This window comes from Oryzias melastigma, linkage group LG8 (assembly GCF_002922805.2).
Source record: "Oryzias melastigma strain HK-1 linkage group LG8, ASM292280v2, whole genome shotgun sequence".
Taxonomy (NCBI): domain Eukaryota; kingdom Metazoa; phylum Chordata; class Actinopteri; order Beloniformes; family Adrianichthyidae; genus Oryzias; species Oryzias melastigma.
In genome coordinates, this window is record NC_050519.1 from 96792 (window position 1) to 108522 (window position 11731).

At 43.0% G+C, this 11731-nt stretch overlaps 1 protein-coding gene across 3 annotated transcripts in view; it reads left to right on the top strand.

Annotated features, from left to right (window-relative positions):
* Positions 1–4178, top strand: part of si:ch211-76l23.4 — an 8905-nt gene extending 4727 nt beyond the window's left edge. For all 3 annotated transcript variants that reach the window (XM_036213078.1, XM_036213077.1, XM_024271849.2), the window contains 3 exons: positions 1436–1562; positions 1716–1845; positions 3494–4178. In XM_036213078.1, the coding sequence (XP_036068971.1) occupies positions 1445–1562; positions 1716–1845; positions 3494–3728 (483 nt within the window). In that variant the 5' untranslated portion in view covers positions 1436–1444 and the 3' untranslated portion in view covers positions 3729–4178. The remainder of the gene's footprint in view (positions 1–1435; positions 1563–1715; positions 1846–3493) is intronic.
* The last annotated feature ends 7553 nt before the right edge of the window (positions 4179–11731 follow it).

Sequence of the window (11731 nt, forward strand, 5' to 3'; positions counted from 1 at the left end):
GTGTGTTCAGTCTGTGTTCAGACGGTCTGCTGTATATTTCTGTTGGCAAACACGGCGCTGCGGGGAAGGTTTGATTCGGCGTGCCTCTGCAGCTCCGTGTTTCCCTTCCGTTCAGGCTTGTGCTTCAGTTGGCGGCTGGAGCTGAACGGCTTCAGACGCCAGAGGTTCAGGTTCTGCTGCTTAGAGTCCAGATGAAGAATCAAAACAAGCAGATCTGATGCAGAGGTTTGATAAAAACGTATGCTCAGACATCAAATGGGGAGAAATATTCAGAGTAAATCCAGTTTGATGGAACAGTTTCACAAGCATAGGGAAAACATACAAAGAGCAGGAACACATCCCATAATACAAGCAGAGCTGATGCATCACTTTAGGCAGCTCTGAGTTCTATCAAAGCAGCATTTTTACCGAGAGTGCACCTTCAGCCCACTAAGTTTTGCACTGTTGCCATAGCAACAGAGGTTCACGCAATGTAAGAGTTTATCTGGATGATAATTGGGAAACCTGGAGAATGTTATTAGATATGAAAAACAAAATAATGAAATTACAGAGATAAACTAGAAACTTGCATTACCTGCGTTAATGTTACTGTGAATGCTTTTTGCTGAAAGTAGTGGCTGAAGCTGCTGAAGCTTTTACTGAAAATGATTTACTTTAATTGTCGAAGTGATTTGCTGAAAATGTGAAAGCTATTTGTAAAATGTTAAATTTGCTAAATGACTGGAAATATTGTTAAAGAATGAAAGAGCACGGAAGTTGACCTAAATTTCTAAAAAATGTTGAATAAAATTTGCTTAAAAATCCCTAATACATGCGAATTTAGCAAAAACATTTATCGTGTTGCTAAATATGAGCTAAACTCCAAATTAGCCCCAAAAAACCTTAATAGATTCCAAATTAGCCAAAAAGCTAGAACATTGCTTAAATACTAGTTAAACTCCAAAATAGCTTAAAATTCCTCAGTAAACTAAATTACTCAAAAACATTAGCCTGATGCTAAAATATTAGCTAGACTCCAAATTAGCATTAAAGGGCCCTACCATGAAAATTCTACTTTTTGAGGTTTTAAGTGAATTTTACTGCTCATTCCTCACTTTAAAGAACCCAAAAGCGCATTTTGATCCATTCATGCATTTAAGAGTAATCCTCTAAAAACCTGCACTCTCTGCAGCAGCCCCTCCCATACCCACGAAAACGAGCGGGTGGAAACGTGCTGAAGTAAGATGTTTCAAACAGCTCCCTCCAGGAAGAGTCTGTGCTGCAAGCTCCGCCCCCGGCTTACACAGCACTCAATATCTCCCCTTACAGTGATAATCAGCGAAAAAAAAAACTTTCATTTTCCCTCAAAGTTTCATCTTGTCTTTGTGAGTTTGAACAGAAGATCCGGCGTCCCGCTCATGTGAAGGTCAAAGGCCGTCTGTCTCCGTCTCTGCAGGTTCTCACCATGGCCTTCAAACTTAGCGTGCTGGTGCTGTTGCTGGCCGTTGCCGCGGTAACAGTGATGGCCCAAAGGAGACGGCCGAATCCAAAGGTGTCTGATGAATGGAACTACAGGGATGGATGTGAGTATTAGAGAACGTTTTCAAACAAGTTAGACTAAAAGCAGCTTAAAGGATCTTTCTGACGTCCATCTCAGACGCAGGAACCTGCAGCTTTCTTCAAAACAAAAGCATACATCTGTCCATTCACTCGTCGGTCTTTGTTTCTCCACGCAGCCGAGCAGGTCAACATCCGCGGCGTGGCCAACCTGACCCAGGTCCTGGACGACTGGAGGTTCGACATCCTCAGACAGATGAGAGGTCTCCTGGAGAACGACCACCAGTCGCTGCTGCCCGACTACGCCAGGTGCACCGCCGCCATCCTGATCTGAGCGCACGCCATTCCCGCAAACACGGACGCTCCAGACCGACCCGGTTCAGCTCTCACAGTCTCTGGTTGAGAGGCAGCTTGCAGCACCAGAGTTGTGCTGAGTTTGTTCATGAACCTTAAAAACGTCCAAACAAAAGTTGTTTTGTGTTTGGAATCAAACTGCATCCACTGCTGCCAGAGTCAGAAACAACTCTGCAACATTCCTGATCCCGGAGGTCATGACGGAAGTCTGAGAGGAGCAGCAGGTTCTGTCTGACCAGGAGGGTGCTGATGCTGCAGCGGTCCTCGGGATGCTCCGCTCTGCCACGATTCTGAGCTTCCTCTGGTGACAAACCGGGGCCAGAAAATAAAACAACTTGAAAGATATTGGTGTTTGTCTAAAAAAATAGTGTCTGAAACTTATTGCTATTCTAAAATACATTTAATGTTTCACAGCTTCACGTGTTCTATTTTTTAGGTTTGAAAATCACAAATTTCCATTTAAAAACTTTCTTTTTCAGTTTGAAAACGTTTGGCCCCGTTGTGGCGCGTTGGGGAGGGGCTAACACGAAGGACCAATCAGAATCGAAGAAGGTGATAACTTCGGTCGTGGTGGATTCACTGGACATTGGTCATTTAACTTGGCTAATTATGGTTAAACTGAAATTTTCAGATTCCAAACTGGAAAAAAGAGAGTTGAAAGTGAAATTAAATTTAGAGTTTTGAAACCCACAAAACAGAACATTAGAAACGGAAAATAGTTAATTTAATTTTACAATAGCAAAGCGTTTCAGACAGGTAACTTTTTTGTATAGCCAAACACCAATATTTTTTTAAGTTGTTTTATTTGGGTTTCAAATAATATTGGCCCCAGTTTGGCTCCATAGAAGGGGACAAAGTGAAGCCAGAGAAATGAGTCGATTCTCGGCGTGTAGACATTCAGGCTTTGTCTGAAAAAGACGTTTTACTCTTAATAGCAGAAACATCTGGGCTGGTTTCTAACCAACCTGCCACTGAAGATTCTTATTGGCCAATCACACCTGATCCATGAGATCAGCAGCAGATAGAGGAGGATTTCTGGAAAGCCAGCGGGAGGCCGGCCCTCGAGGCCTGATGTGGACCCCCCTGCGTCCGCCCTTCAGTGTGCAGCCGCCCCTGTTCCTCACGCCTGAAGGATCTTTGTTTGGACTCTCAGCCTGAGGGAAACCAGGCAGCTGTGTGGTCCGGAACCACAGGAATCCGGGTCTGCGGCCTGACAGAAGAACATGGATCCTAACCTGGTATTAGAGAGAGAAAATAGACATGAGCTCATGTTTTCCAGCTGGAGCTCCAACAGTTTCCCTTCTGTTTCTGAGGCAAAAACGTCTCCGGTAACGTCTTAAACTGTCAGCTGCTTTGATGTCAAATGTTGGATGATGTTGAATAACGACTCAGAATCTGGGATTTCAGTCATGGAGCTCCTCAGGTTCTCTCTCATTGTCCGACAGTGGGATTTATTAGTAATCTTGAGGTGAATATTGGGTTTAATGTTGCTGTAGCTGCAGAGCTGAAGCCGCTCTGTCGTCGTCTGACGGGTCTGTCCAGAGAGGATGAAGGTGGTGGGGTCTCTGGTTCTGTGTTCTGACGTTAACCGCTGTCCTTTCAGGATCCAGCCGCTGTCGGAGGCGTTAGACGACCTCTACAAGGAGTTCAACGCCCTCAAGACCCACCTGGGCGATCTGACAGAGAAGTTCACCGCCATGGAAACCTTCATCGACGAGCTCAAGGCCAGCCGCGCCAACAACCCCGGCCCTGCGGGGGGCGCTGCGTCCGGTCCTGCCGCAGCCCCCAGGGTCACCGGGAGGAGGCTGCTGAAGAAGAAGACCAACCCCCCCGCTTAAGGAGCCTCCTATGCATCCCCTTCCTGTCTAATCCTTTCACTTTCCTGAAGCTGATTTACCTGCACAGGTGACACGACCCCCCCCATCCTCTCGATGAAGGTCTGGACTGATCCAGAGTCTATAAGAACACTCAACCTTCTGCAGAAAGCCTCGACTCAAAGGCGCCTTTTAATCAGTGTTTTTCTCAGATCCTAAAATCCAGACGTAAAAAGATTCCTTTGGATCAAACTTTGATCTGCAGGACGACTCGCTGATCAAACGTTAGAATCAGTCTGCATTTGACTGAACTTATCCTCTGAGAAAGATCCTTTTACAAATGAAGAACCCGATAAACCCGGAGATGAGGTTCACATCGTTCAGTTCCAGACCGCCTCCAGCTGCATCACTGATTCTGTATTTTCTCTGCTCGTTTCTGCTTCAGCTCCTAATAAACTCATTTACTGCATCGACCTTCAGCTCAGCCTCCTCTTCCTCAGACGATTTCTACCCCCAGGATTAAATCTGCGACTCCATGTGTAAACTGAAGATGAAATACAGGAAATAAAATACAGGAAATGCTGAATAATGACGGATTTAGGCTCAAATCTGGAGCTTCATGCAGAGATCTTCATGCAGAAAACATTCTTCTTCTCACTTTAACGCCATCAACTCATATTTACAGTTTTAACTTTTGAAATGAACAGAAAATCTGCTCAAAAACAGCAAATCTTTCCGGAGATTTCTCTCCACATGGGTGACAGCTGAAGAAACAACATGAGGGCAGATCCTGTAAAGAAAGGTTTCCAGCACTTTCACACTGCGATCAGCTGACGTGCAGCTCCACCGTCAGGTCAGGACTTCCTCTGCAGGACATCTCAGTCAAACCTGAACGCAGGTCTGAGGCCGTCTTCATGATGTTGGAGGGAAACGTGAGGAGAATCCTCCACAGAAACAATCCCTCCTGACCTGTGAAGGAAATCCGTCAGATTCCTGGTCTCTCTGGTTCTCCAAAACGCAGGAGAGTTTTTATAGCAACGAAGTTCAAGTTTATGAAGTTAAATGAATGAATACAAATGACTGCAGTGCAAACAGGTGTTGTGCAGTAAAAACTCCAAAACATCAATGAAGAGGTTAAAACTATTTAAGGTAAAAAGTATAAATAAGTTTAATAAAAAAGTAAAACATCAGATAAAAGGAAAATTAAAACAAACTAAAGCGAAACTGGATCTATATTTAGATCTTAAGCTGGATCCAAACTTGAATCTAAACCTGGGTCTATATTTAAATCTAAACCTGGATCTATATTTAGATCTAAACCTGGATCTAAATTTAGATCTTAACCCGGATCTAAATTTAGATCTAAACCTGGATCCAAACTTGAACCTCAAGCTGGATCTAAAGCTGAAGCTGCTGTAGCGGATCTTCTAACAGATCTCAGTAATCTGGACTTCACATTTAAAACCAGGTCTTCACAAACTCAAAGGTAAACCTATCACACCTGAGAGCAAACCGGCTCCACGTTGACCTCAGTGACCTGAGATCTCCTTAAACCTCCTTTTCATCCTCAGAACTCCGTGGATTCATAAAATGTGTTTAGATCGATTAGGTTGTTAGGCATAAAAAAGTAAATAGTGAACATGTGTCCACATTGAATTAAGATCCAGGGAACTGGACAGTCCAGAACTACAGTCTTTCAGGGGTTCTGGTTTAGGTCCGGAACCAGAGGTTCTGGAACCACATGCAGTCCTTTTCTTCATCCATTGAGGCTGTTCAACCTCAAAGTAAAATGCTAACGATTTGAATCCATAATGATTTTGTAGTTTGGTTCATTTGTTTTAGTTTATCACATTTACACAGAAGCTCCGTCTGCACCACCAGGTGTTCTCCATGTTTATTTCTTCTCCAGGAAATATGAATCCTGGAGGCAGTGAAGTTAAGAAGAGCTGAGCCTCGTCTCCATTCATGGAAATGTCAAACTTCCAGGAGGAACTGAAGAACTTTGCAAATGTTCATGAGAAGATCTGCTTGAATGAGCTGGAATAAACACAGATTTCAGCAGCGGTTATGGAGACGCTCCCATGTTGTCTCGGTGGAGACTTTGATCCTTCAGAGATTTTCAGTTTTTTTCAATAAATGTTTCTGAAAATGTCTGAAAGTTTTGGTGTAGAATCTGGATTTAGGCAGACCCCCCCCCCCCACCTCAGAAACAGTTTCATTCGTCTCCTTTCTGGTTTTTGTCCTTCACTGTTTTCCAGACTTGGAAAAACTTGATGCTCGGATCAGAGAAGCAAACGGCCGCGGGGAGGAGAGACAAGTCCGGCGCCATCATCCGTCCTCCATCGTTCCATCACCGGATAGAACCAGATTACACAAACTTTGCAAAAGTGTAAAATGTAATAACTAAATCGGGATGTGATGATACAAGTTTGCTACTTCCTATTCCTTTTCAAGCAACCAATCACAATCCACCCGTCTTTAGCGTATAATTACGATGTTTAATGAATCTAATGTTATTATTTCTGTAATGAGTTTGAAAAATCTGTGTTTTTATCCTTTCTTCTGCTCCTTAGGATCCTCAAGGATCATCCTGACCTCCTCATCCCGTCTGCAGACAGATCCGGATCAGGAATCCTGATCCTTCGGATCGTAGATTCATGATGGAGGAGGATTTTCCTGATACACCAGAGGATCAGAAAGGGTTAAATCCTGCGTCACACGTGCCTTTTCTCAGGGGAGGGGGGTCAGTGACTTTTATTGGGCCGGGGGTGTCAGTCTGAGGGCCGCCTCCCTTCAGGACGGCGTCTCCGTGACAGAAGGACAACAAGGTCCAGAGCGGCTTCAGGCACTTTGATTAACAGGGAGAAAGCTTCTCTTTGACCCCCCCTCACAGGATGGGCTCGTCTGTTTAATAATGCAGTTGGGGGGTGGGAGGGACCTTCCTGAAGGTGAACTCATGGTTCTGATGTATCACTGCTTTACGGTCAAACAGCTGCAGAGAAAACAGATTTTAGGAAACATTTCGTCCGTAGCCAAAGTCGGTTCATGAAGTCTGCTGGCGTCTCTGCGTTCTTTGTGTTGTGACTCAGGTTGTGTGGAAGCGTGGACTCACAAGGTCAACCTATAATTGACCTGCCAGGGATTCACCCTCTTTGATTTAGGACGGCGGCGGCGGCGCCCGCTCCTCTGCGGCGATACACAGCAGAGAGTAAATAATGCTGCAGCCGGAATAAAAATCCAATCATGCAAAAGAGACGGGCATAAACAAACTGCTGTCTGCACGTCAGAGCAGCGCCGCTATCCCGCCGGACAGCAGGTTTGTGGTTTCTTTAACCCTTTGATACCAGAGCTCCAGTGATGAGGATGTTCTTTGATTTACTGGTGACACGATCAACGTGATTCCAGCAGATTCCGAGAGTCGCTCTTCTCCTTCAGAATCTGCTGGAATTACATTGATCGGGCTGACGGTTAAAGATCCTGAGTTTAGCGTCACCGGTGACGCTTAAGGGTTAAAGCGGGGGGGTCAGATTCAATCACAGGAGCCAAAACCCAGAACACACCTGAGGTCGCGGGCCGAACAGGATAAACATTTATTGAACACTCTAAAACTACACTTTAAAACTGTAAAACTGTAACTTTTTAAGATCATTATGAACAGAATATAGAGCAATACATGTGATAATGCCAGTGTGAATGCTGGAACATGAACTCAGCCGCTGAGGATGCTAGTGCTGATAGCTGAAGATGCTAAAATCACAGTCTAAACACGCTAAAGCTGATTGCCAGCTAAAATATTACCTAAATTCCAAATTAGCCTAAAAAAAAACAAACAATTTTTTTGGGTGGCCAAAACAGCTAGCATGTAGCTGAAAAATAGCTAAATTTCTAAATAGCCTGAAAAACTGAAAATAAAAACGGCTATCATGCAGCTGAAATAAATTAGCTAAACTCCAAAATAGCCTTGAAAATCTTAGTAAATACCAAAATATTCCAAAAAACTATCAGAATGTCAATTTATAAAACTTTAAAACTGTAACTTTGTACCATAATTCTGAATAATAAAAAGTCAGGAATGTTATTCCAGAATAAATCAACTTAAACCTTAAATAACTTTCAACATTTTACTCTCCATAAAAATATATTTTTTCAAGAATAATCAAGTTAGAAATGAGCTCAAGATAACATCGGGTCATTAATAACAATAAAATAAAATGATCTGGAGGGCCGGATCCGGCCCCCGGGCCTTGACACATGTGGGTTAATGGGTTAAAGAAAATGTGAGAAAATAAAACCAATTTTTGAGGATGGATTTCTTTGAAATGAAATTAAGATTTCCTCAAATAATCCAGGAAGTTTAAGGTCTTAGAAAGTTAAATTCTGCATCTCCTTTCAGTCATTTTTATAAAAATCTTTGAAAATCTGATTTTATTTATTAAAACTGAACATCTCATCTCTACAAGCAGCATAGCAAAGACTCGCTCTCTGTCTGTCAGCTTCAGCCGATCCGCAGCTCCGGCTGTCAGATTGAAGCTGAACCGTCTGCTCAAATTGGGAGTTCTGGGACCAGCAGGAATCCGATCAGTCAAATCCCTTTATATCCAGTTAAGAATGAAATTTGATTCAGACGAGCCAAAACATTCCAGTCCTTTTAGAAAACATCTCTTCTTTTTAATTGAAAGAGTTTTTGTGATTTTTTCAGCCCAAGCGGCTTTCAGCTTCAGGGCGGCGTGCGGCGTGCGGTGCTGCGGCGCTGCGGCGTGCGGTGCTGCGGCGCTGCGGCGTGCGGTGCTGCGTGGTTATGAGCTGGTTGTGTTCAGGCTCAGCCTTGGAAAATTCTTTTCTTCCATGTTCTCCACGTCTGCATTTTACCCTCACATGAGTCACTCTGAACACTAACGAAGGGCAACACTTCACATTCCTGAGATGAATCTAAAACTGAACCAGCTGTAATACACCAGGTAACCACTAGGAGGCCGGTCACACTTCTGTTTTCTCCTCTCTAGCTTCATCTAATGTCCAGAGAAACATTATAAGCAGACACGTCAGTTTCTTCTTCTTTGATATTAAAATGTCTCAAAAAAGAGGCGTGGCCTTTTGATTGACAGTTTTGTTTTTTAATCCCCCAGCTTTAGAGCAGCCTTAGGGGGCGTGTCCCACCTAAGGCTGGCTTCACGTAAAAGACTTCCTGATGAAGAATGAAGTGGAGGGAACCAGAGGATCACATGACCTCTGCGTTTAAATATTCACCTCATGAGTTCAGAGCCAAAAGTTCAAGAATCAACAGAACTCAAACTTTACCAACAAAACTTAAACGTCATAAGAATATGAAATCAAAGTGGGTCAACCATGAGAGGAAAGCAGGTCAAACCAAGGAAACACTCAGAATCTGAAACATGATGATTTTCATTAAAAAGAAGATGACTGAAACAAACTGACGATCAAATGTTTCATTCATCTCAGATGATTGATGCTTCTTCTTCTTTTGGAGATGGCGTGGAGTCAGAGCTCTGACCATCAGGAGATCTGCTCCATTTTGATTTGAATGAGTAGAAAAACACATTTAGAGCTTTATTTTTGTTTATTTGTGAAGTTTTTATCAAATTTAAAGTTTTTTAGCTCAAAGAAATCTCTACAAGTATTTTCAAATTCTGAGCAGAATCCTTTGGAATAATTATTATTTTATGCGGTTATTTAACGAGGAACAAACCATTGGAGGAGATCATGCTCTGGACTCTTTGCTGCTTTGAAGGTTTTGAAATCTCACTAAACTGTTTGAAAACTCCAAAGATCGTGAGATCTCTGTTGTTGCTGGCATCTGCATCCGTTCTCGTCTGTCCTCATAATCAGAAGCTGCAGGTTTCTCTGCAGGCCTCCAGCCTCCATCTGGACTCTCCAGAGCGGGTTGATCCGTGGCTTTCATCAGCAGCAGCAGCAGCAGTCCTGGCTGCAGAGCAGCGCCGCATACCTGATGCGATGAGCAGCTTCCAGCACGTCTGTGATGTGACAGGCAGCTGCATCCACAGAAACAGCAGCTCCAACAAGAGCTTCAAAAAAGAGGAGAACGCTTTGATGTGACCGTCCAACACACAAACACAGCCTCACTCAGTCCATCCATTAAAGGATGCTTAGAGAGCGGCAGGTGGCCGGTGTCACGCTCCACCACCTGTCCCACCGCCGACGCCAGCTGCTTCCTTCTGCAGGCTGCAAACACGAGCGAGATGAAGGCCAGGAAGTCCTCCGTCTCAGCCGGAGATCCTCTGCTTTTCATTACTGTCCCCACGAGGAGAGGAAGTGCCAGCTCGCTGCCACCTCCCGACACCAGGAGGTGTTTCATTATTGGTGACAACGGCCCACCGAGAAGACCGTCACCTGCCTCACCTGCTAGAGCAGGAAGGATGGAGCGGCAGGATCCACCGGAGCTCCCAAACGCCGTCAGGGGGAGTGTTCTGTAACTATCGCTCACATGTTTGGATCTCTTGATTTGTGCTAAATGAGTCTAAAAGTTAAAGCAACGTTGAATCTTAGTGCAGAACTGTCATGTTAAATAGTACCCGCTAAAATATAAAGTAAGTCCACAGACACTAAAGAAATGTACAAAACCCTCAATGATCCGACTGAGAACATTCTAGAAGCTCTGAGCTCATAATATTCCATCAAAATCATCATAAAGTCAAAAATCCTCTCAAGCTCTCATAAAGTTTGACCAGAAGCTCAAGAGATCCAACCTCCTGACTGAACTTCAACCTGGAAGTCAAACATGTCCTCAGTTTCAGCTCCGTCTTTGTCCACAGACGTCTTTAGGGTTTGGAAACATCCAGAGAAGTTTGCTCCTTTACCTGCTCGTTTTCAGATGAAATCCTAAAAGAATCCTCTGAGGAAACATCTGCAGAGCATTTGAGTTCCTGGTTTCTAACCTTCGATCTCTGAAATAAAAATGTGATTTTGTCAAATCAAAGAAGAAACTGAGTCCAACAGAAGAAGGTCCATCCCTGCTGAGCAGGTTAAAGGCTGAATGTTTCTCCAGCAGGAGTTTTTAATGAAGGCAGATGATTCGCTGTGGCGCCCCCTAGAGGAGGAGCAAAAACAAAAGGAGATGTTCTGACATGAAGATCTCAGCTGTATCTCGTGAGTTTAAGCAGAAGTCCTTCCTGCCTCCATGTGAGCTCCTTCCACGTCTCAGAGTTCATGTTTTTTCTACAATCATGTAGTAAATCAAATATTTGGGAAGAAAAAGGTTTTCTGGTCTGAAAAGTTCAGGTTTGAGGTTCTGACAGAGTTCAGCTGACAGCAGGATTTGATCAAACTGGAGGCATTTCTCCAAAGTGTGAGAACGGCTGGTGTTCATCATTAAAGGATGTTTCATATCAGTTGCATCATAAAGACTAAAACTGCAGAGAATTTAAAAAAGGTGTGTTGGGGGGGTATGTATATATATATATATATATATATATATATATATATATATATATTATTTTTAATGTTTAGAAGCTACAAGATTTTGGTGGATGTAAAAAAGATTTCCTTTAGAGTATTTTATTTAAGTGAACTACAACTACTTGTAAGTGAGACTGTTATATATACCATTTATGTATTTTAAACAGTATATTTTAATAAGTCTGAAGTATTTAGTTCATACACTACACATACATGGTCTGTTGCCACACATGTTCTTTCATTAGAGGAAACAAAAGTTTTTAAATGTTTAAAAGTAACTAGAGGTGAGAGAGTAGTAATGGGGAGAATGTAAATTAACCTGAACTCATTTAAAAGCAGTTAAAGGGAAAATCACAAGTCAAACTACAACATTATTTGTGCGCTCTCTGTGTTATACTGCACATAAAATAATAAATGGACCAATTAGCACAACCAGAATTGAGGGTCACCAGATGATTAAACAGAATTTCTATTGTTGAACAAAATTCAGGAATTTTAAGTGTGTTTGGAAACATAACAGGGATCACTGATCAGCCCGAGTTTCATTTTGGTTTGTTAGATTTACATTTCTGTCAGAGATGCATCAGTGAAAT